The sequence below is a fragment of the Pollicipes pollicipes genome, unplaced genomic scaffold (assembly GCF_011947565.3).
Source record: "Pollicipes pollicipes isolate AB1234 unplaced genomic scaffold, Ppol_2.1 Scaffold_5724;HRSCAF=6776_pilon_pilon_pilon, whole genome shotgun sequence".
In the NCBI taxonomy this organism is placed as follows: domain Eukaryota; kingdom Metazoa; phylum Arthropoda; class Thecostraca; order Pollicipedomorpha; family Pollicipedidae; genus Pollicipes; species Pollicipes pollicipes.
Window position 1 is genome coordinate 25,539,329 of NW_023596746.1, and position 26,067 is coordinate 25,565,395.

At 49.8% G+C, this 26,067-nt stretch overlaps 1 protein-coding gene across 3 annotated transcripts in view; it reads right to left on the bottom strand.

Moving 5' to 3' along the window:
- The window catches only part of LOC119102581 (NADP-dependent malic enzyme), a 45,733-nt gene extending 27,916 nt beyond the window's left edge, over nt 1-17,817 (bottom strand). For 2 of the 3 annotated variants that reach the window (XM_037225990.1, XM_037225991.1), the window contains exon 1: nt 6,026-6,172. In XM_037225990.1, coding sequence (XP_037081885.1) covers nt 6,026-6,135 — 110 coding nt within the window. In that variant the 5' untranslated portion in view covers nt 6,136-6,172. Of the gene's footprint in view, nt 1-6,025; nt 6,173-17,733 lie in introns of those variants that run through there. The other variant, XM_037225994.1, reaches the window with a different exon arrangement.
- Between the last annotated feature and the right edge of the window lie 8,250 nt (nt 17,818-26,067).

A 26,067-nucleotide genomic window follows, 5' to 3' on the forward strand; every position in this document is an offset into this window, starting at 1 on the left:
AGTCGAAGGCAGCGCTGGACGGAAGATAAGCAGACAGGACCGGGCTGGGCCTTCTCATAGGCCAATTCAACATCCATAATTTCAACTTCGAGGTACTCGAGCTCTCCCACGAGCTCAGCTAGTTCGAGTACGAACTCTTCTCACTCGCCGAGATACGGCCGAAGCTGGCCAACACGCCGCGCCTCCCAGTGCCGCCTGGCTACTCGCTGCTGCGCGATAACCGGCCGGTCGGCCGGGGGTACGGCCGCATGGCAGCGTTCACTCGGGCCGGGGTCAGTGTGACACGCAGAGGTCGTCCACATGCAACTTTGTGTCCCCAGCCTCCAAGCACAGTCGATAAGCATCGTCGCTCGTATGCAATGTGGCCTGGCTTCGCTTAGGTTTTGGTTCGGTGCCAATGGTTTAAAAGTGAACGCGGACCAAACGCAGCTGATGCTTTTCGGACGCCGCGAAAATGTTCTTACGCCCCCCCCCCCCCGCCCCCTCTCCATTTCGTCGTCGAATCACAAGAGAACCATCTTACCCCTATTTGGAACATGCAAATATCGAGCTGATCTTTGATTCAACCCTCTGCTGAAATCCACATAAGACCCCTGTCAGTAAAAGCTATTTTTTGTATATTGGTAGGTCCACCACATCTAAAGCAGCGCCCGTTCTCAGGTTCATACCTTGATTAGGCCACACGTGCGTTACTGGTTCTCAGCCGATAGGAAAGGCTCACGGAGTATTTTTTCCACGGCTCAAAAAGTACTCCACTTTGCCCCGGTTATTATTTCGGCCACTAAAAGTGTGATCATGCTTCCGATCTGCTTCAGAAGCTTGGCTTGCTTTTGGTTACCGATTGAACGAAGCTTCACACCAGGACCACACAACGGCATGATAACGACGCTCACATGAATGCGTGCGTGTGTTTGCTTCTTCGAGTGTGCATACCGAGCTTGCTGACATCAGCAATCCTAGTTTAACTAACGACAGGCTCAAAAATCACCCAAATGCATGGCTACATGCCTATACCACCACATCACTGGCGCCTCCTCTTGACCGGAACGAGACTGGCTTCCACTCACGGCAGGAACTGATCCTAGTCTTGGGAAGGGCTGATGGGTCCTCCTGTTAGTCCTCTTAGCCTTCCCGCGCTATGACCATGTCCGGCACGGCGAGGGCCGACTGACGTATCACAAACGCCATTTCCAAGACATCTTGGTCTGTGTGGGGCTTCTCTCGCGGTTATGGCAGGGCCTCGTACCGTATGGTTGTCTGATTGCTTGGGACTTCCTCTCATTCATCACAAGACCTTTTTGGAAGTCAATGGAATCTCCTATTCGTCGAAACATGTCTCATGTCATGCAAAACCATCGAAACTATCCAAATAATCTGTGACCGGGCCGTCTAATGCACTGGGGCGGGGCCTCCCCTCAGACATGAAATGGTCGTCTTGCCGTCTTCTGGCTTAACCACAAAGCAGTCTTACATACGTGAAGCTTCCTCTCATCAATGACAGGAGATAATTCATGATAACTGCGGCACGACCATTCCTGACCATACCAAATCCTTGATAATTGATGCGTCCTCATGATCATTATGAAGTTACGTCGATCATTAGACCTGTCGAAGCCTATGAGGGGCCTACAAAAATTCACAGAGTGGGTTGGTCTGTATGTGAACTCACTTATCTCATCATTTGAGGTCCATGGGCCTTGACCTTCGAGTCAGGTAAGGTCAAAGGTCAAACTCCAGGTCGGAGTTTGAAGGATCAAATTGAGAAAGATCAAACTCCAATCCAAAGTGCCACCATACCTCCTCATGCAACCGCCTTGAACCTTCATTCTTGTTCCAAGCAAATGGTCACTGATATTAAATTGGGATCAATGACCTTGTTTGACCTTTGGAACGTCATGGTGACCGAAAAGCTACGACATTCTTTTTATTTTGGAATTCCAATACGCACCAACGCGCGGCACGCTCCTATATTACGATATGCGGTGCGTTTATGACAATGAATTGATATGGGTCATTTTAGGTCAGTGACCCACTCCAAACTTTGAGAAGTCCATGGAAGATGTCTGTTGCGGTCTTTGTTATCACGGAATTAAAAATGAGCTTTGAAATACCCCATAAAGCAAGCTTTCCAGTAAAAAAGCCCGATCGTTTTGACCTTGGTCTGACCTGACACTAGGTCAATGCAAGTTGCTGTAATCCTAACATAGAATGTTTTATTGCCTAAGAAACTATGCTCTGTTTATCGTAAAAAAGAACGGAATTAAAGCTGGTCGTTAAATTCGTCACGAACATCACGCTGAAATTTTTCCAAACTCAACAAAATTGGTCGGAAGGCCTGCAGGACAGCACTGCGGATCTCTCGAAGCAATAGCAGTTATGGATGTTTGCATTGCTTGCAGCAACTTCATGTTTATACGGTTGGTCGAAATATATATATATATATATATATATATATATATATATATATATATATATATATATATATATATTTGGCACTGGGGTTATTTTCGTTGGCAGCTATTTATTCGTTCTAAATTCATTGCCTACCTTTAAAGCAAGTTATGCTATACTTTCAGTCGGTCATTTCTCCAAATCGGTGCTGTTTCATGAATAACATGGGAAAATCCCAAACACAGAAAATTAATTCGCTCAGTTTTATTAAAGGTATTCGACAAAACGCTGAACATTCAGCTGTAGATATATGTACAATACATCCAGCTCAAACACCCCACACGTAAATACATGACACATCCACGTAAACGCTACGAAGTCAGTTGAAAAGAACGAAACGGAAACACTTCTCATGATCGATGTGTCATACTGTTCTCATTCATCGTTGTCGCTGCCGGAGTCGGTGCCGGAGTCGCTGCTATCATCGGTTGTTACGGCAACTGGTGGGAGATCCTCTAGCAGCCCGTCATTCGTCCAGTACTGCTGCTCCAGCTTTTTGACGTGCTCACAGCACTTACTCCAGTCCTCTGGAGAGACAGCTGCGACAACTGCCTCCACCAGCCGCTCCACCTCCTCCATCTGCCCCGTCAAGTTCCCCCGTCTTATCACGCGCTTCATCTGTGCCCACACTAACTCTATCGGGTTCAAGTCGCAGCGATTCGGCGGCAGGCGAACGATCCGATGACCACGACCTCTAGTAAGGTTATCCAGAAAATATTCCTTCTTCCGGTTCTGGGACTTGACTAGCTCCAGCAACTCCATCTTCCCCATGTCTTCGTCGATGGTCACACCTGCCTGCTGCAACCACTCCTGGATTTCCGCTTTACGCCAGCTAGAAGTTGGCACTTTTTGGCACAAACGGGAATGATATGAGGTATTATCTATGATGATCACGGAGTGCTCTGGCACGTTCGGAAGCAGGCACTCGGTGAACCACTTCTCGTAGCAGTCGGCGTTCATCGACGTATGGTAGTCGGCGTTTTTGCCATCGGTCCTGAGGTGGAGAAGTGCGCCCGGTATGAATCCTTCTGAAGAGCCGGCATGGACTATGATAAAACGTTGTCCTTTTCCAATGGCGTTCTTCCGTCCGTTGATTTGACTACCGTCCAGCCACGCCAAGTCCTCCATATCGTACCGATTATACCATGTCTCGTCGGTATAAATGATTTTGCTATCGGGAACGTCTCTACGCAGCCTCCTCATCTCCCGCAAGAAATGGCATCTCGTTGCTGCAATATGGGGTTTCTCGATCAGGATTTTGCGCTTGTCGATCCTTCAGTGCTTAAATCAGTTCGCGAGTAGGTGTTTTCTTGCGGTGGATATAGACATGGTGACGCCGAGCTGTTCGTGAAGGGCATCCGTGGTGGTGTCCAGAGTAACATGTTTTCCGTCGATATACATTTGGTGTACCATTCTCCTCATCGCGCAAACATCGAACGAATCTCGATCCACCCTTGGTCTTGCTGCAGCTGGTCGGGATCGGCTTGGCGAATTCAGTCTGGCACCATTCTGGGCTTCACGTTCTATGCGGTAGACTGTAGTCTTCCCAACGCCCGTTACAGCTGCTTAATACGTTAACGTTACAGCTGTTCTTAATAATGGACTCTCCCGAACGGCGTCGTTGTCTCCCGCCTTCAACTTCATGCCCCGGTCTTCGGCAAAACGTTGATACACATTACAAACAATTTCCCTACTTTGTGCCTCAAGAATCCTTTCAGACGCTAGATTAGATTTTTCACTCACTGGTAAGTAGGTACTAAAACATATAAAATATATAAAAAGACAATGAAATATACAAGTAAAACAATATAACAACTTTTCACTGCGTAAAATATTACCGTGACACCAAAGCGATGCCGGTCATGATACCGGTAATTTTTGGGCTACAGCACACTCGAATAATGACCCACACGCAAAAAAAAAAACGTGCAAAGTCGTTGGCAGTACATTAATTCCGTTCTTTCTTACGATAAACAGAGCATAGTTCAGATATGTACGGCTTCCTCTAACACTCCGCTGTCACACCAGACTGAAACATTTCCTTCAAACCGCCTTCGCTGACAGCCACGGCTTGACTTTGATCTGCCATAGGTCGTCGAAGTGATATGATAGACCTGTTTTTGTACAAAAAGATCCACTTTTCAGATGTCTATGGCTATGCCAAGTTTGGCGCGGCTACGCCGCGACGTTCCCAAATTACTTTCTAAAAATCGTCAGGAGGGAGTCAAAATGGCTCAACCAATCGAGCGTCTGTTAACTAGAACAAGCCAACAGGCACCTGAAAGATACAGTCCTGTTTGCATTTTGAAGTCAGCATGCTGAAAGAACCGGACATCGTATAACTGCACAGAATAAACCGCCGGCACTATAAATTGTGCAACAGTTCAGTGTATACTTTTCAAGCCGATAGCCGCAAGGTGGGATGTGGCCTTCAACGCGGCACACGCGTAAAGCATGTTCGACACGGGTAGTGTTGTTTTGGTAGTCATTGTCGGACGATTACCGCTATCGGTTTGTTACGTGGTGTCGATCGTCGGATTTTCGCGACTGTTACATCGACTATTTACGTCGAAGGGAAGGTCGGTACACTTCAAGGGTTCTTCCGAGCGTACAGGGTTGACAATTTGGTCCCGTTTTTCGGTGCTAATAATCGCCGGTTTGTTTTCATATTCCTTTAAGACACCGCGGCAAAATAATCCAGCTTGCTGCAGTCTGTAGAACTTGAAACATCGCTGACAACGCCAAAACACTCATACAACAGCATCAAGCTAGACTGAAGTTAAAAAACATATATATCGTATAATAAAAACCAGCAGCATGCAGGAAAAACAGAAAATACTCCAGTAGGCACGGTACGAACGCAAAGCTTTTTCAGTGTGACTTCCCCGGTAATCTCCACTTAACCGAACATGACATCGCGGTTTTCATATAATTTGTTCATTTTACCTGCGAACAATAATAAAAACCTTTACATTTAATGATATTAGCATCCATTTTGAATGTCCCGCTTGTCCGTGAGTTCCATGAAGTTGGGGCAACTCACCGTTGTGGGGGGGGGGGGGGGCGGGAATTGGACAATGTGAAGGGAGGGGGAAGTGACCCACCCATCGATACCCAAACATCAACCCTCGGTGCTCTCACGTGCAACCAATATATTACGTCGGCCGTTGAGACGGTTTTATGCAAATCGATGTATAATTGTTATCGATAGTACAAAGAACTCTGGGGTACGGAAACTGGAATTGAAGTACATGCCGTAATCGGTATCACAGGGTACGACTGATGCATGTGTAAGGTGTGCGGATCATATTGAGGTGTACCATGGAAGTGAAATTATCATAGATACTTATATAGGTCGTTTCAGCGCCCGTCGCACACTTTTTTATATCGATGTTTTGTTTATTCTGATACATCCCCACCGACCGGCAAAAAATATTGGTTTAGATTTCTTGCGTTAAGCAACAACTTCCAAACCTCTCATGTTACTGAGAAAAAGGTTCAATCAGTATTAACTCACGCGATTCGACCGCACTAAACCCGTGGTCTCTGACCTTGAGCGTGGCGTTGTACTCACCCCTCGGCCGGTGGGCCGCCGGTTGGGCCGGAGTGCAGCGCACAGAACAGGGCGATCGCCAACCCGAGGGCCAGTCCCGACAGAAAGCCCTCCAGGCCCGACAGGGCCATGCCTGTTTATTTGATGAAAGCACGTGGACACGAACGTCCATTACATGACCGGCAAAACCACGCGGTCGAGATCGAACCCACCCCCTGCACACGACACTGCACAGGCCGCGTGAAGTGCCGGAACTCCCGCCATCTAGAGAGAGTTTTTCGAAGTACCAGTGTTGCAACCGTCCACGGCTTTGCTATTATTTGGGCCTCCTGGCCAACATCGCTAATGTGGGATGAATTTGGTTTTGAGAAACACGTGTCACAAGAGACGAAATATCATTTCTGGAGCCCGATTGAAATTCTGAGACAAAACAAACGGGGTTAGAAGCATCAGTGCCAACGAGTATGCCCTTCCTGTAAGCAAATATGGTCTCAAACTATAGGAATATACACGACACTGTACTCAGAGGACTACGGAATAATGAGCCGGCCAGACAAGCAGAGCAACTTTTCAGTCGTCGAGATCTCCTCTCTAAGCCTTGAAAGAGTCGGAAGTCGTAAGTCAGAAGTCATAGAGGCTCACACGCACCAGCACACGCACGAAAGTCATAGAGGCTCACACGCACGCACACGAAACCAGCAGTTCACCCGAGAGCGCTGAGATTCATGCTGCCAAGACTAACTCATAGCCAACAATCCGGACACTCGGGTTAAAAAATAATCCTGAAGAAATGGAAGACAACGGGCAGGAAAACGTTAAAAATTCGTCATTGCAGCGAGTCCCAGAGCAGACATGGTGTCACGAAAAGTCAGCTGCTCTACAAAAAAATGAAAAGGATTTGACGCAGTACATGCAAAGATAATCCGAATTATCTCGTGGTTGGAACAACTGCGAGGACTTTTCGACACCCTCTGCCGCCAGGCCATTTGCTGCACTAAGATACACTGGTGTCACTGGTGTTGACGCTAATAGTAAAACAGTCACATGCACCAACCACTCAACAAGACAGTCTTACGCTCAGCCTAAACTGCGAAAACTTTACATTACCTTCTCAAAAAGTGTTTTTTCACGTGGGCTGTCGGCTGAGGCTGAGGAGGTGGGCTGAACGCACAAACTGATTCCAAACAAACAGAAACAAATTGACACTAAGGTCTTTTAGAGACGTGGTGACTTAGTTGAGTGATCATCCGAGATTGGGGGAAGCGATGCATCGAACGACGACGACACGGCACGTAGTGCACTCAGAGGTGATAGCAAATTCTCAGAAGTGAATGTGTGGTTCTGAGGCTTCTTCAAAGACTTGCCGATATCCTGTCCGTTCTTTATTCATTCTCATCGATCGACACTTAGATGTACGTCCAAATTCAATCCTACTACGGTCAAATTGGTGCATTCTTGCCCCTCTTTTTGCCTTTACAAGCAGGATGTATGCCTGACAAAAGCCTGGTAAACGCAGATTTGCATAGACTCCGCATCCTTATTTACTAAAGCCTTCACACACTTATAAAAGTCTATTGGTAAACGTGTCTCAATAACATAAAATCAGGCCAATACGGGTTTAGTCTAATTTGCATAGACCCCTCCTGCCGTATATAACATATGGTAAGATATGGCAAATAAGAACCACGAGAGAGAGAAAGAGAGAGAGAGAGAGGGGGGGGGGTTCAGTTTATGTATAATACTTTTTTCCTTCTGCATCACTGACACACATTTCCAGTCGACATCTGGCACGTGAAACCGCTCACAAAAGTACAAAATTCCTCCTTGACGACTGCTTTATTTGCACCCTTGACTTCGCTCGAGCTTGGATTACCTAACCTCCAATGTGGCATAATATCATTCGGTTAATTCTGTAGCGCCGTAGGTGGCCGTGTGTCGCGTGTCGGTAACAGCTCGGGGGCAGACGAGTGCATCCGCTCCCAAGTGCCTCAAATGTCACAGTCACAGCTCGTGGCCGAGCGCCAATGAGCGCCCAGATAGCAGGGCGGCGAGTGGCGGAGTTTGCTGGCCATTGACGTCACACATTATACAGACGTCACCGAAGAGGCCTGCAGCAAGCGTCTGGTGGGCCCTGTGCTCACGGATCAGTGGACATTGCGACACGGACCGATGCTCGGCAGACTGCTTCGAATAAACCACCACCAGATTCGGGTGGCATTCTCCAATGGAGCGGCAGAGCTCCTGGAATGCCGGGATCCTTCGGAGGTCGTCGCATAGCTTTAAGAACATGTGATTCAGACCTACGGTTATGCATGCTAGGCCGGTGTTTTTATGAATCATAGATCGTTTTCAAACCATGCAATGAAATAGGGTGATCACACATTGATAATTCCGAAGTGGTATTAATTACAATCATGTGATAATAGCCTGAAATGTGTTGATTTCCTTTGCTCACTAATACGCATAAACCAATAGCTGCTTCTTCTACTGAGGTATGCAATGCACCTCTTCACCCTGGTGCGTGCAAAAGCACATTTCAAAATTTACTGTCCAAGACTTTTCATTATTTGCACACTGCAGATTCAGAGAACCTAGGCAGTGCAGTATTGTGTACTACATGGAGAACTTCGCCGTTTGACCTCTAATAACGCGAGAACCGTTGATCCTAGACGAAAAAATCTTATACTAACTGAATCAAAGTGACAAGAGGAAAGTTTGCACAACAGTGCGGTCCAGATCGGACTGTATTGCTTGGTGCGGTGCGAGCAGACCTGCCCCGTTGAATCAGCATTGGCGAATCTCAACTCGCCTCCATTTGAAACTTTCAGATCAGCAAAAGGAACTGGTAGCCGCGTGCTGATAATTTTTTTGCAAATACGAATTAAGTGATAGGTTCACAAAGAGGTTCTTTGGCAAATATTACGAAATACATTATTTGGAAACCAGGGCTGCTTCAGTGAGCAGGTCATTCTGGCGTCCAAATATTTCGCTCATGATGCTAAGAACTGCAAGCTTCTGGAGACGCAACAAGGAGAAAAAGGATTTGCAGGTCAGTGTCCACTGACCCACACCCAGGGAAGGCTGTTAACTTCTCTTTGAACCTTCTCAAAAGTCCGAACCCATCATTACAGCAACCACACATTTGCCTTTCAGGTAAGGATCGCACATCATTCTCCTACGAAGTCTGGATCCTCCAAGCTCCTGAATGGCGGTCATTATGGCAGACAAAGTCAAGAGAGCGAATGTTTTCACCCGAAAAATCCCGCTCATCCCATCTGACATACACTTCGAGATCAAAAAGATTCCGTTTCCTGCGAAGCCGAGCTACGCTGGGACTATGAATAAGAGCCGAGGTCAGTTTTCAAGGTGATGGCTCTCAACAGGACTAGGGCACTCGCCCCGCACTAGCACTGAGCACTGCCCGGGAGAACACGAGCAGTGTTCTCCCGGAGTAGGCGTCACGTCGGCTGTTCCCGAGTGAGCAAGCAGAGCAAGACCAAAGACGTGGCGTACAGGAAAGCTCTGCAACCGTAGACTGTATCGGCGCAACAAGGCAGCTACAACAGGATCACAACGCGCACCTGTACTCAGCCAGCCTGCACACGGCCATATTGCGTCGCATGAGGCTTCGGTTACTCAGGGCTCCACACGTCCGCTCTCAGGAGTGTCCCGAGCCGGGTGACGGACCGTCACGCTGTACCTCGGAGGAGTGCGCGATTCCCCTGGCTGGTCAAACAACGCGTCAGTAAAACGGGATGACCTGTTTTGTGTAAGATGCCATTACGGGGTAAGTTTAGACTGGTGTGTAAGCTCTGTAGAGAATGTTACCGTTTGCATTTGGCTATTTTGAAGTGCAACGTCTGGTGGTGAGGTACTTTTAAAACAAATTAGCTGCATTGCCCCAGCAAATCACTTATGGCCGGCAATTTCGTCGCAACGTGTCCCGCTAATGAATATAAGTGCGAATATGAACACCCACGACACAAGTCAGATCCTGACCTTAAACCAAATACCAATATCTCAAACCGTTCATTTGTGAGAGGCTTTCTTTATTACCCGGGCATGGCAGGACATTCCGGCTGTGATGATTGATTGAGTCGAGCTTCACTAGAAAATTGAAAGTTACGGGAATAGTTTGGCGAGGACGAGATTTTTATCCTCAACTAGCCTTTTTAGTGTGTTCACGCTCACATGCTACCAAGAAACTTATGCGGGTCCATTGCACGGTTAGGGCATATGAAGATTGCATGATTATTATGTTACACACCATGCACATTCATATGTGCAAGCGCAGATCCGCAGCTACACCTATCGTTAAGTACTTCCCGGGCTTCGCTATGCAGTTTTTGTTATCTGTCGCAAAAGATGCAAACACTTACGTATGTGATAACATCAACGTCAAATATGACGTACACGAATATGTTGATTGGCGGCCGAGTAGCCCATGTCCATTGTATGACGTCATCAGTAACGTCACGGAAGGAAATGTTTGGAACGGGGTTCGACTCTCCGCGGTGCACGTCCTCCCAGCGAGGGCGAGGAGTAGCCGACGCCATAAAGCCACAGCAGCTGAGTGTGTCGTAAAGCATCAACAAGCCACAACAAAACAGTATTTTTAACGCAAAATGTTCCTTCTAAGCAGATGGGGCCCATCCTTGCGCAAACTGGCCACAGAGACGGCATGCAGAGACTCTCTAAGTTCAAGAGGTCGGGGACCCACCCGTTGTGTTTATAGACGAATAAATTGAATCGTGCCCAGTCACCTCCACCCCGGCCAGGGCGATGAAGGTCTGGTCCCTCACTGAAGCAAAGCAAGTCCTGCATAGCGTAGGTTTACAAGAACGGTAAGAACGGCAAGGTTTACAAGAACGTAATGCGTCGCACGTATTCTGCTCTTGTTAGGTCCCGATGGATCATGGCATGGTTTCTCACGGCAGCAATTAAGTCCTACACAGCGTAAATCCATAAAGCCAATGTTTGTTCGATTACGTCGTTTAGCAGTAACTCCTAGCATACTAAAGGTTGATAACTCAGAATAAAAAACTTCGAACTTCTAATAGGGTACGTTTATGAGAGCGACATTGTCGCATGCATTCCACGTAAGCATATATAACCGTTCATACCGGCGATCATGCCCTGTCCATGAGAACAAAGCCCCACCTGAGTGTGCCGGTCTCCGATAAGTACCGCCGGTACATGGCCTGCCGCGCCGACCGATGGAGGACAGTGCTGCCTGCTGCGCCGACAGACGGGGCGGACGGTGCTGCCTTCCACGCCGACCGACGGAGAGGAGGGTGCTGCCTTCCACGCCGACCGACGGAGAGGAGGGTGCTATCTTCCGCGCCGACCGACGGAGGACTGTGCCGCCTGCCACGCCGACCGACGAAGGACAGTGCTGCTTGCCGTGCCGACCGACGGAGGACGGTGCTGCCTGCTGCGCCGACCGACGGAGGAAGGTGCTGCCTGCCGCGCCGACCGACCGAAGACGGTGCTGCCTGCCGTGCCGACCGACGAAGGACGGTGCTGCCTGCTGCGCCGACCGACGGAGGAAGGTGCTGCCTGCCGCGCCGACCGACCGAGGACGGTGCTGCCTGCCGTGCCGACCGACGAAGGACGGTGCTGCCTGCCGCGGCGACCGACGAAGGACGGTGCTGCCTGCTGCGCCGACCGACGGAGGAAGGTGCTGCCTGCCGCGTCGACCGACGGAGGACGATGCTGCCTGCCACGCCGACCGACGGAGGACAGTGCTGCCTGCCGCGGCGACCGACGAAGGGCGGTGCTGCCTGCTGCGCCGACCGACGGAGGAAGGTGCTGCCTGCTGCGCTGACCGACGGAGGAAGGTGCTGCCTGCCGCGCCGACCGACGGAGGACGGTGCTGCCTGCTGCGCCGACCGACGGAGGAAGGTGCTGCCTGCGTCCCTCACTCAGAGGGCGCCGCAGTCCCTGTCCTCTGCCCGCGGGCGCTCGTCCAGGAGATGAGTCGAACCGAGCACGAGTCGTGAGTCGAAGGCTTACCACCGCGGCACGGAACACTGCACTGTTCGCGGAGCGCACTGGCCGCCACCTGGCTTCCGGGGCGATCGCGCGACCACGCCGAGCGGAGACACTGCGGCTTACACTACACGGCACCTCAGGTGACGGGGCTGAAGTAACTGCTCTGATGGGTTCGCTTGACAAATTCTAAGACCTAAATGAGGTTCGCTGTGGAGCTTCAAGACACTCGCTGTGGGACTATCGTAGGCTCACTGCGGACTCATCAGACGCTCACTTTGGAACCGTCATTTGCTCACTATGGGGCCGTCAGGCGCGCACTGCTGGGCTGTCACGTACTCACTTTGAGACCGTCAGCCGCTCACTTGAGAATTGTTAAATGTTCACTGTGGACACGTCAAACGCTCACTTTCGAACCGCCAGGCCCTCGCTGTGGGGCCATCACAACTCCAGACACGCATTGTCGAACCACCGTGTAAGCTTGTTCTGGGGCCTCGCACGCTTTCTGTGGGGCCTTAGACAATCGCTGTGGGGCCTCGGGCGCCCACTGTGGTGCCGTAGGACACACACTGTGGATTCCACACTCTCACTGCGGGACAGACAGGCGCTGACAACTAAAACCGACGGTCACCGGGCGCTGCGAACCGATGAGGTCTACGGCAGACTAACGACACCGCACAAAGGACCAGGCTTCCCGTCGACTTCACGCGCCAGCCACGGGGCCGCAGATAACACAGCCCACGCGCGCCGGCCCCCGCAGCCGCGCGCCAGCCGATCACTGAAGCCGGCGGGGGACACCGCCGCCGACCGATAACGATTCGGCGGCATTTACCCGCTTACATCATGGTCCGATTGAATAATTGAGGTGATCAATGGCTGTGCAGCACGAAAGGTTGGCAGCGCCGTGCGGTGGCGCGCAGCTCGGTCACACCACATACAAACATCGTGGGCTGCGGCGGCTAGCGTGGCACGGAAAAGCGCGATTTTGCTAACCCATCGATCAGTGTAGTTCGGACGAATGCTGCTGGTCCACGCCGAGACAAAATGCCAGAACGAACGGGTAGATCGACGCTTCTGTAGATGTGCCAACAGCCGGCGGACGGTCGAGTGTGGACGCAGGCTTGAGACACCAGCACAGTCGGAACATCAGCGGTCATGCATCATTCCCTATCAGGCAGAGTTAAGCGCCGACGCCTAGTCACAAGACGAGCTGGATCATCGGGCTGACGACCAACACAGGACGGGTCAGATATACGGTCAGGTCAAACTCAGGAGCGTAGCCAAGGGGAAGCTTTTGGGGTCATGCCCTCCCCCCCTTAGTAAGGTGGCCGGGCCTCCCTCAAGCCGAAAGCCCCAGTACTTATTTGGCAGCTTAAGAGGCTCACAAGGCTTCTAAAAATCGGATAATTGGGAGCCCGTGGCGTCAAAATTGCACACCAATCCTAAAAACGTCTTCGGAATCCAAAACAGGACCAATAAAGCAACTGAAACGACCAGCTGAGCTAAATGGCCTACCAATGACCTGATTTGGCTCCTGCCCAGGTCCTGGCTACGCCACTGGTCAAACTAAGCAAGTGATGTGACGTCATCCATCGACCGAGTGTCCCGATCAATGAAGCTTCATGCCGTGACTCTTCCGTCCATGCTTTACGTACAGTATTTCGCCAAGCCTGCACGCAACCCCGGGCATTTGGTCGCCGGGAGGCAGCAAGATTAATAAGCCATGCAATAAGCAATACGGTCTGATGTAGAAAGACTCCAGCACTTGTCACTGGAGCCAAACAATCAACAGTTATGGTAATCTTTTGTCGAGACACCAGCTGACAGGCGACAAGACCGATTGCGGCCGAGTGTTCGATTGAGCTAAGTGTCGCCATTTTGCTTTAGCATTAAACATCCAGAAAGTTTGACCTTCTAGTCTCGGCCAGTGCATCTGAACCATTCAGGAGTGCCTACAACGACGGTTGGTGCCTCGCGGTCACAGGGGTGTGAGCTACTCTAACTAGACGGGGCCAACGTCTCAGCAGCTGTCAGGGAGGGGCATCATCGCCGACCGTCCCGGCAAGCCTCACAGACCGCTGTACGATCGCCCGGATCGTCCGCTGACGCGGCGGATGTCCGTGGCGGATATGGCCCGCCTTCGCCGACGATGCCGCCGCCTCCGCCACTCTAAGAAGCGTCAGCAGTTGGGATTGTGTAGGTCGGCTGCGGCCACCAGGCGCGGAAACCATCGCACCGATCAAGTCGGCGCGGTCGAGGACGATAGCCATCGCGGTAACCAGCGCGACATCCAGCACGTTGAATAAATCACCGTGATTACTGAGATGCTGCAAAACCGCATGGAGATGAACACGATCACCAGTCGCCTCCCGGCTCCGGTGCTTTCAGGCTTGAGAGACAGTTTTTGTGAGCAAACTCACAGACGCAAACAGTACAGCATCAGACAACGCGGAGAACATGGCGCTGCCTGTGGTGCGACGGAACTTCCGGGGCCTGGGCATCAACGCTGACGACAGGGGCAGACCGCAGCGGCTGCCCGAACGTGGGAAAGTCATTCGTCGCTTCGTGGAATCAAGCAGGTGTGTCGCCGCGCAATAAGGTGCAATATCACAGGATAGAATTCAAAGGTAAAGGCATCTATGCACCTGAATCCTTGGCCCAATATTGGACCAGTTTTTCCAAGCTGTTTGTCCTCAGAAAGCCCTATAAGCTATGCTTGTTGTTTCCCGCAGCGGTTGCATGTGTTATACGACAGAAAACGCATGGCGATTCCTCGCAAGAGACGGAAGTCCTCTGATTCAGCCTAAGAGTAGAGACGCTTCGTTACCTCAAATGGAGTGCTAATGTTTGGCTGCTCGACTGGCCGATGATTGACGGCTGGTGTATGCCCCATGGCTGGTGCTCAGCCGGTGCTGGGCTGTCGCTCATGCATCACATCGCTGCACAGGTACCTCGCCAGCTAAGCCTTCGTATTGCCGTGCACTCCACATAGCTGAAATAACACGGCTCTAATTTGCATTGGTTTTGCCGTTGTTGTGTAATTATGTGGGTGAAAACCCCGCATTGTGTAATCAGATTGTTTGTGTCGAGATAGCTTGACCATGTTAACTTGAGCCGAAATAGACCCGAACGTGACCTTTTCGTGATCTTTCATATGGGGCTGCTACAGGCGCTTCTCCTGTCGCTAGTAATTCTGGCAAAAGTGGCCATTGTCTCGCAGCCCGTAATGTATAAGACATTTAGAATCATAGGCTGTTGCTTCATTTCAGCACATTTTTTGTCAATTAGCGTTCAACCTGAGCTGCTAGACGCGGGGGTACTGCGCAACATGTAACATGAGTTCGCTTCCGCCCATGCTCGGACGGCTCGGCGAAGTGGGTGGTCGGGAGTGGTCAGTGCGGTCCATACCGTCTGAGACTCGACTGATCTTGAGTCTCAACCACGGAGCCCTCGCCAATCGTGGCTATTGGACCGCACGTGGTTGAGCCTCACGGTTGCGTTGTGGTACACCAGTGTTTGCTCCAGCCAGGAGCTCGCGTACTGCGACAAGATTCAGCGTCAAAGCTAAAAGCCTACTAGAAATCCTACTGCTTCAAAGTTTTTCAAGTCGAGGGATCAGGTGGCTCAAAATTACCGATTTTCTATGCCATATTTATCTTGTTTCTTAGTATAAATAGTGAGAGGCATACACTTCCGGTTCACTGAAACTGAAATCGGTTTTGGCGTATTAATGCGTATAGTGGATAACATTTTCATTCAAGTCACTTTCAGTCGAAGCCTACAGAAACGTTTTTCAAGCATTTGGACAGGACTCTTAGCATGTTGGTTGGCCTATGAGAAGCTCGGATCTCTGTTGTCCTTGTTGTCATTGGGGCTTTACGACATACTCAGCTGCTGAGGCTGTGTGACGCCGCCTGCCTTTCACCATGGCAAGACCACACCACACCAAGGTGTCGGTGGAAACCAAATCCCGTGTTGGTTTCCCACACGTGTAGTTTAACTACTACACTACCGGCACCTCCCGACACCTCAGGGTCGTTGGGCGCAAACATTTTGGTTTAAGGACATATCATCACTAACTTATGTTCAAAAGATGCTCGCAAATCTTCTGAAAACACCCTGGACACAGAATGCTGATTGCAATGGAAGCGAGCTCAGTGCTGTTTGGTGTGTCTGAGTCGGAATGAATCGAATTGATCCGCCAGCAGTCCATTTTGTTGAACAAGAGCGCAAGGACTGGCGTGTGCAAGACATATCCTGCCACTCGTTGAAAATGTAGTAATGAACATCTTGATGGTTTCCAAACTGGGCACCTCGGCACCGCTAGGTCCCCCTGTGAAACAGCCTCGCCCCATGTCTCCCTGTTCTCTCTGCCCAGAACGGGGTCTCATGAGATAACTTGGATTCTAGAATCCCATAGCAAATTTTTTCAACTTGAAATATGTGGTGTTGACATTGCACGGAAGGAAAGGTCAGTGTAGTGAGCCTAGGCGTCAAGCCATCAACATGACACCATCCCGGATACAACATTAGTGTATGAGAACCGTTAAGTGGTCGTAAGTCATGTTGACGACCATATGGTGACTGGAACAAGCGGAGCGTCACGAAATACTTCGAAAGATGGGATAAAGACCAAGTATATTTGCAGCGTTTGAACCTTTACCGTTCTTCTCCTCGCTTTAGCAATTTTGAAGTGATACGCGTAAAAAATTAAGAGACCGAAGCGCACGGGCACTTGTATACACAAATGATAGTACCTTTGACAGCCGCTTAGACATGCTGCTTTCGTCACATGCACAAGCGAGGTGAGGCGGGGTCACAGCCGCCGGGTCATGATATGCATGATACAGCATTAGTGTATGGGAACCGCTACGTGATTGTAAATCCATGCTGACGATCATATGGCAACTGGAATAAGCGGGGCGTCACAAAATGCTTTGAAAGATGGGATGAAGACCGGATTTATTCACAGCGTTTGAACCTTTACCGTTCTTCTCCTGGCTTTAGCAATTTTGAAGTGATCCACGTAAAAAATTAAGAGACCGAAGCGCATGGGCGCTTGCATGCACAAATGATAGCACCTTTGACAACCGCTTAGACATGCTGCTTTCGTCACATGCACAAGCGAGGTGAGGCGGGGTCACCGATACACTTACCACAAACGTTGCCACACTGAAAACCTTTTCACGTGACTTTTAACCTGGCAGGGATGGGCTAGGTAATGTTTTGCATTCGCAGAAACACCAACGTCATTCCCTAGATTGATGGAACTTTCATGCCAATTGCGATGCTCGGAATGTTTGTGTTACGGCACCAACCAGCGACGCGTATTCACACACACACGTGAAACAAAATCCTTCTTGTTGGAAGTGCATGAATGTGAAGCCCCTAGCCTATTTCATTTACGTAAATCAATATTCAGGGGCATGAAGCGCCCACATCCAAACTATGTGCGAAGCATGCCGCAACTGTCGCAATCCGCCTCTGGTTATTGCTCCCCGACATGTGAGGCAATAGCGAAATGAATCTGGCCTGCCTGAAAACTTATTACAAGTGTCTGTTTATTTAGGGTTAATATTTCGGTACGATGTCGGTATTAGCAGACCAGGTACTACACGACCTGGAACATTTCCTGCAAATAACAGCCAACAACTCATATCACACGGGCCGACCACCACAAAACCGAACCGAGCCCATTCAAGAACTCCACCTGCCCACCCTCTCACCGGTCTACTCACCGCTGTTTCTTGGAGGTGAACACGCTACCGACGGCCACCGAGTTTCCCATGCCACTGGAGCGGGGCGGGCCGCGTGTCCAGGTCACGCCACGCCGAACGCTGGTCCACTGGTGCGCCGCGCGGGTCGCGCCGATGGTCGCGTCACGCACCGTTGCTACAAGCAGCACTCAGCTGTACAGTTCACATGGGCCCACTTTCGCTTCCAGCGGTGGGCTGGCCAGGTAATGGGCCTGCGCGGTGGCACGAGCGGTGACTCACGAGCGTGACGACAGTTCCGACAGTTGGTAGGGCCAGGGGCGGATGTAGCGTTGAATCGGGGGAGGCGTGTCCCAAGCGCTGCGCCAATAATCCGAAAAACCGAAGCCGGAGGAGGCAAACGGCCTTCCCGTTCAGCCGTCCTGAGGCATGGTCTCGTTGGTTTTCCCATGGCTCCGCCAGGGGATATGGGGAAAGAAATTCGAGCGGGATTGACGTAGTCGTCGGCAGTGATCGCGACTCTTGGCTCCGACTGAGCACGTTGAAGGTGATATTTTCCGCTAGGCATATATATATATATATATATATATATATATATATATATATATATATATATATATATATGTATATATATTTATGTACATATACATATGTATACAAATACATACAACATATATACGCATATATACTTAGATACATACACATACAAACATATACAACATATATACGCACATATACTTATATATATACACATACACACACACAGACACACACACACATATATATATATATATATATATATATATCCATCTATCTATCTATCTATATCTATATATCGTACAGGTCTGTTCCGATGGATTTATGCGCGCTGGTCACGAATGTGACGCAAAAATGTCGATTTCGTTCTATCACACACTTGCGTTTGTGTCTGAACGACTTTGGAGGCATTCGTTACCTGGCTCTGGCCCCTGGGGCAAACTAGCAAGCTTGTGCGTAGCTGGTTTGGCTTTCAGGCCGACCAGCTTGAACTACACCTCACTCTGACCAGAGGTTATTTAGAGTATTATAGTTTGGCGCTGGGAAAACAATAGTATTCAGTCAGATGTTTATGTCAGATGCTATGTGCCAAGTGTTACGTATAAATGCTAAAAAAGTTGTTGGGGTCATAACGCTTAATTCAACTGTCAAATGCTATACCTTTTCCCAGCCTTCTTCTAGTGACTGCTGGCTTATCCAGCATGGAAAACATCCCAGCTTCTTTCGGTTACGTTTTTATCACAGTTTCTTTGCGTATGCAGCGACATGCTGATTTTCCGCTCAGGCGGCGTTGAGGTGAGGTTGTGCTGTTGCTGGGTTTCGGGTTGGGCCTCCTAGTCGCCTAATCATAAGTGACAGTTCAAAAAATGAAATTCGATAAGTCTTGGATGGTACAGTGCTTGTGCAAGGCAAGGCATGACAAGTATGAAAAGGAAAATAAGATGACTCGCCGATAACAATTTTATGCGTGATACTCCTTAAAGGGAATGTTTCACATTTGAAGACATTGAATTAGGCATCAGATATTATGAGAAATGCTTCCTTGTAACTATAAGTAAGCTTTCAAGGTTTAAAAACGACGCTACTTAGCAAAATTTCAAAGTTTATAAAAATGGGCCCATTACGTCATTGTTTGATGGCGTCATGAAATGGGTTCGTGACGACAGCAAAACCTGGCAGCATCTGGCTGCCAGACCTAAAGAATACCTCGAAACACACGAAAGGTGATGCCGACCGGCCATTCTCGTCGCGGGGGCTGTGTCGGAGGGCGGATTAGTGGGTGGGTTATTTGTGGATTTTTTTTTGTCTTGGCGCTGGCCGAAAGGAAAGCTTTCGTGGACTGTTTGACATGCGCAACGTAGCGATCGCCAGCTATTATGGCAGATTATTGATATCAAAGCACGATATGCTGTGCTGCTGCTGTTATTGCTCTGCTGTTGATGACTTTGTTAATACTTTATTGTCGACCCATCGTTGCGCGCAGTGCTGTAGTCCTGACATTGATATCACGTGATGTATACAGTAGTCACTGTCATTATTTGTGACTGGAAATGGGGTGTCGTGCCAAAATTAATAAATTTGAAATATTGTCTTTATTGTTTGTGACCGGAAATGTGGTGTCATGCAAAAATTAGCAAATTTGTAACGTTGCCATGCATTGATTGTCAAAGCATTGCTATTGCCATGGTAAAGATGGCAAGGTTGGGCTACCAATAACTTGTTTTTGCTAGGTTTGACATAGAATACTCAACCAACGTGGTGCATTGTGTAATGGCACTGGTCAATAGCTTCATTGTGGCACTATCTCGGTGCTGTGCTGTGGCATGACATAAAGAACAACAAGATGGCTTTTCGACTGCAATCCATGCCGCTTTCATAATAAATTACAGCATGAAAAGATCGGTCAAGGATGCGCTCTTGTACTGACTTTCCATCTGACATATGACTGACCAAAAACACATCATACAATATACAAATCACTTTCAGCAAAGGAGACAACCAATACGTGGCGCCGCTTGCTCAGCCTGCTTCGGGAATCCAGAAAAAAGCAGGTGAGAAAGATGCAAACACATCTTTTACTTCCATGGTCGTGCAACATGCTGCAGCCATCAGGCTGCTTTACTAAAAAAATAACAGGAAAATTGTTACATGTGATGAAATGACACTGCAAACATGCTGACCTTGCACAAGGCTGGAGACATGACAAGTGCATGTAGCAATGGCTGGATGGGCAAAATGCAAGGAAGCGATGAAGTTGACAGTGCACAAATGACTCATGATAAACATTTCATTAAGTGCTGTCCAAGACACCAACAGCAATGCTTTTCCATCTTTCTCAGCACCCAGCATCCCACGTAAGCTGCAGTGACTATGACATTGATTACTCAGGAGCAATGCTCGCCTGCATACAAGATTTGTGAAGACAGTACAACGTGCATCAGTAATAATACAGTTCTATATTTTCGGAATTCTTTAGGGAAAGACAATTTTGCAAAGCCATATAATGTGAGCCTATACTGAGCATGTCCATAAATGAGCTGCACACACCAGCTCCTACTGCCAAAATGACCTGCTGATGTAATGACATGCAATGGATTAATTACGTGCCGTAATACCTCAATAGGTTCACAATGTTGGCAAGATCATAATGAAGTACCAGTACCAGTACTTGCCTTTGTACACCCCTGCAACATAAGTGCTAGTGTTTCTCTCAGTTTGCCAGCATTCCTTTGTCATGTTCAAACACAAACATAAAGGTAGAGGCAGGCATCAATATCGATAGCCATCAATATATCCGGCAACAATATATCACATTTTATGGGGACGCAGCTTAAGTGCATAACGCATGCCGAGCATTTTCCTCCTCGCTGACAACGGCGGCTCGTGCGAGGCTTCGGGTAGATGTACGGAACGTCCCTGTGATGGCACGTATAGCAGTGTGATGGATAGTGTCAATGATCCGTTTGGTGGACTCACACGCGCTGTCATGAATAAAACATGCATAGTTCAGCTTAGAGCGTATGATTGCCCGATACAGCAGCAAAAGCGTGCTCCGACCTCCACCATAAGATGTGCTCGAAACACATTTTAATACGTTCAAAAATTCAAAACAGCTTTCACGTAGCGTCTTAAGATGTGCGTAATATGTAAGTCGGCGGCCAAAGTGTACCCCAGGTATCTAGCCACAGGCTTAGTTGGAATGCATTGCCCATACAGACGGATAGACAGGTCACCGAATTGCCGGCTACGACAAAAATGCATCGCTACAGTCTTGCTACGTGAAAACCTGAACCCGTCCACGGTACCACACTTCTCAACACGGTCAACAGCTAACTAGAGTTGGCGTTCCATCAATGGTGCTCTTGCTGCGCTAGTCCAAATGGTAAAATCATCAACAAAAAGGGCACGACCTACAGACTGTGGCAGCTCAATCCCGATGTCGTTGATCATAACGGCGAACAAAGCTACGCTGAGAACGCCGCCTTGGGGACACACCGTTAACTTGAAGATGCCTCTCAGAGAGCGCGTTTCCAACACGGACACGAAAAGAACGGTCAGCTAGAAAGTTTTGAAGAAAGGTGTCCATATTATCGCGTATACCATACTTGTATAGCTTTAGAAGAATGCCTTGACGCCATGTGATGTCATAGGCGCTCTCTATGTCAAAGGGCACCGCGCCTATGTGTCGGTTTGCTTGAAATCCCATATGAATCGCAGTGTCAAGAACTAAAAGATTGTCCACTGTGCTGCGATTCTTTCTAAAACCACACTGGACGCTTGTAAAAACGCCGTAATTTTCTAAAAACCAAGTCAAACGGACATTAACCATCTTCTCCATTAACTTAGAGAGCGATGAAGTGAGAGAAATAGGTCTCTAGTGTAAAGGATCTAGTCCACTTTCACCCGGTTTTAAAATGGAAACGACAATAGCTTCTCGCCAAGAGGCTGGAAAGTCACCACTGGCCCAAAGCGCATTAAATACCGCTAAAAGAGCGCGATGCACGCAAGGCGGCGAATGCTCGAGCGTGTCGTTGTGCACAGTGTGCGGACCTTCTGACACGTTGCGAAGCTTGGCAATCGCCCATTCCAACTCGACCAGGGTGAATGAATCATTAAAGGAACGTAGCTCACTCGTCGAAAAATCCACTGCGGATTGCTCGCATTGCGTTCGGTGCCGCACAAACTGTGAGTAAGTGTTGTCACCTTCGCTGCGGTGAGCCAGTGCCCTGGCAATCTCGTTCGTAACATCCAACGGGCGCGTCACGGGCTGTCCGTTCACACATAGTACCGGAAGAGCCATGGATGAGAACTGCCCCGATATGCGCTTAATCCGAGACCAAACCTGCGATGTTGGCGTGAACCGGTTCAGCGTCCTTAAGTAAGCATGCCAGGAAGCACGCTTCACCTCCTTTACAGTGCGCCGAGCAAAAGCTCTCGCCTTCTTAAAGGCTATCATGTTTTCTACACTGCTCCTGGCGTCAAAAGCCCGAAAGGCACGTTTACGCGCCCGGATGGCGCTCTAGCACTCCTCCGTCCACCACGAAACAGGAGTACGCCGGGGATCGCCAGACGTGTGTGGGATACAACTGTTGGCACACTAAAAGTCTGTGAGCATAATCCTCAATAGAGGGTGCCGTCCTCTCAGGCTCAGTTACAAACGATTCGTCGAGCCGGGTCTCAAATTTGCACCAGTCCGCTTTCTTACAATTCCAGCGTTGTGGCCTAATACCCAACGATCCACCTCTCTTAAACCGGACCCACACTGGGAAGTGGTCGCTTCCCATTGGGTCATCTCCGGCACTCCACTCGAGGTGTTGGACGAGCTGGGGACTGGAGAGACTTAAGTCTGGCGCTGACGTCTCACCGAATGGCATAGTAAAATGTGTACAAGTTCCTGTGTTTGAAATACACAGTGAAGCACCGTGGATAAAATTATCACACAGCCCCCCCCCCCCCCCCACAAGCATTGGTGACGTCACACCCCAGCGGTGTGATGCGCATTAAAAACGCCTAGAAGAAAAAGTGGTGGAGGCAGTTCAGACAGCAAACATCTAAGATGCACCAACGGAAAAACGATGCCTGGTGAAAGGTAAAGTGAACAAACAATGATGTGACGATGATTGAAGTAAAGCCGCACAGTCACATACTGAAGTGTGGACCGCAAGCTTAACCTCCTCGCTGGCACGCTATGATAAACTGCAAGGACACCACTGTGAGCAATGCTCTCCGTTAATACGTCGTTGCGAAACATTGCGAGCAAGCAAACTCTGCGAAATGCTCAGACGCTAGCTTGGTCTCCTGCAGCGCCACGGCTGCAGGAGAGACCCTGCTAACGACAGCCTCGAGATCGAAGGCGTTTGCCCTTACTCCTCTACAGTTCCGCTGTAAAAACGTCTGTAAAAGGACGCATTAAAAAGGCGGTAAGATGTTAAACGCTAAAACAAGTCCCGGCTTAAAAGAACTCGGCTGCGCCAGTTGTGTGCCCATACGCTTCAGACCGAGAGTTGCCGCTTAATTCCGGGGGGCCGTGCCCCACCCTAGGACGAATCCTTGGGCTTCCTCCGCCAGATGGAGAAGGGGGGCCGGCTGGGGCACACTTTACGCCAGCGTACCCAGTCCGGGGTGGAGGCGGGGCAGGGCCCATCGGTGGGCCTCTACCGGGGTTCGATGGGCTAGTGGGGGGCTTCCACCGGCTTCCGCGGCGGACCACCGGCTTCCGTGGCGATGGAGTGCTGTTTCGGGGGACGGGCTCTTTGTCTGCCCCAAACAGACGGCTTGCCGCCTTAACGCGCTCTTGTTCGGCCAAGCGCGCTCGCTTGGCCTCGCGGGCGCGCCTGTCAGCTTCCTGGCGCTCCAGCGTCTCCTCCACACGCTCACAGGCACTGGCAAGAGGTGTTTGTGGCGAAGGGACCGATTGAGTCGCAGACGAAGGCACGACCGGCGGCGCGCGCGGACTCCGACCACGCCGAGCCGTCGTCCAACCGTCGCCCGTTGGTGATCCGGCGCGCAACGAGGAGGCCAGCAGAGCGGCGTCTACCGGCTGCTCGATCGGCTGAGAGAGAACTTGAAGTGCCGGCTGGGAGTCGGGCGTTCGGACCGAGGGAACAACCCACAGGCCAATCGACCTCAGAAGTCCCACGAACTGAACTGCCGTGATGTGTTCGGTGGCATCACTTTGTGGCAACGAAGTTTTCACTTTGGACGAATACGATATTTTTGGGTGGCTGTCGCTGTAAAGTTCACGAACTTCACGAAAAGAGACGTTTTTAGAGCCTTTGACCGATATAATCTCCTTTTCTCTCGCATAGGCCGGGAATGTACGGTCGTCGTCGTGTGTGGGATGTGGTCCTTGCCGCACTTGACGCAGTGGGGTTCAGCAGAGGTGCAAACTTTGTTCGTGCGCTCGGATGACGCACATGCTGGGCGGTTACGACCGTGGACCTTAGTGTGGCCAAATCGCTGGCATTGGTAGCACCGCATGAGGTGCTACCAATAGGTGTGGCACATAAGGGCGAACCTTCACTGCAGCGTATCCCACACTTATCGAGAACGGCAAATCAGTGTAACTAAACGTCAGAATGAGGTTGCTGGTGGGCAACAGCTCACCTCCCCGTCTGGTGAGAATCCTCCCCGGTTAGCGCTCGTCACGCCAAAGTCTGAGAGTTATTCGACTATCTCGTCCTTGGCGACGTCACGAAGATCAAAACAGTTGACTGCGCCCCTGGACGAATTTTTGGTTATATGTGGTGTTGCTGATATTGACACGGTCTTTTCATGTTTACCAGTCTCATCCCCAACACTATACGTAAATTCCGTGGCTGCTATGGCCCCGCTTGCCTCCAGACCACTAGCGAACTCTACTTCTAATTTTCCATCCCTGAGCTTGTCACATTTGGTGATTTTCCTGAACCTGTCGCAGCCGTTCTGCCTCTGAAACGGTGAGAGGGAAGCCGGAGCACGGAGCACGTTTTTGCCGCTTTTGCTGCGAAGATCGGAGCACGTTTTTGCTGCTGTATCGGGCAATCATACGCTCTAAGCTGGACTATGCATGTTTTATTTATGACAGCGTGTTTGAGCCCACCAAACGGAGCATTGACACCATCCATCACACTGCTATACGTGCCATCACAGGGGCGTTCCATACATCTCCTACCCGAAGCCTCTTGTAGAATCGCACGAGCCGCCGTTATCAGCGAGGAGGAAAATGCTCGGCATGCGTTATGCACTTAAGCTGCGACAGTTCCCGTGGCATCCCGCATATCACGCAGTTTTTCCGCGGCCTGCTGTACATTTTGTTCGCCAAGCACCTCGGGCGCATGCTGTGACCTTTGGCTCCCGGATACAAGCCTTACTGCGGAAACACCAAATTCCCATTCGAAAGGTCAAGCGATCATATTATCTGTGCAGTCCTCCCTGACATTTGATCTCACCCTTCACAGACACATTGAAAACATGTCGCGCTGCCAGATATAATGAGGTCCAGAGCGCTTGAGCGTATAGCGTTATATGAAGGCTGCACGCATACTTACACGGACGGCTCTAAAACTTCGGATGGTGTAGGCTGTGCGTTTGTGAGCGGTGGCGTCATCCGGTCGTTTTCACTGCCCCCAAACGCTTCGGTGGTCACATCGGAGCTCATAGCAACCACTAAGGCGCTATGTTTCATCGCAGTCGGTGACAAACCCTTACATCTCATTTTGACGGACTCTCTGAGCAGCGTTCTGGCTGTGAACTGCGATAAAAACCTTCCTGCACAACAAGTGACAGCGTTGTTGCGATCGGACGGATGGTGATAGGCTTAGAGAGATAAAACCTGAGCTG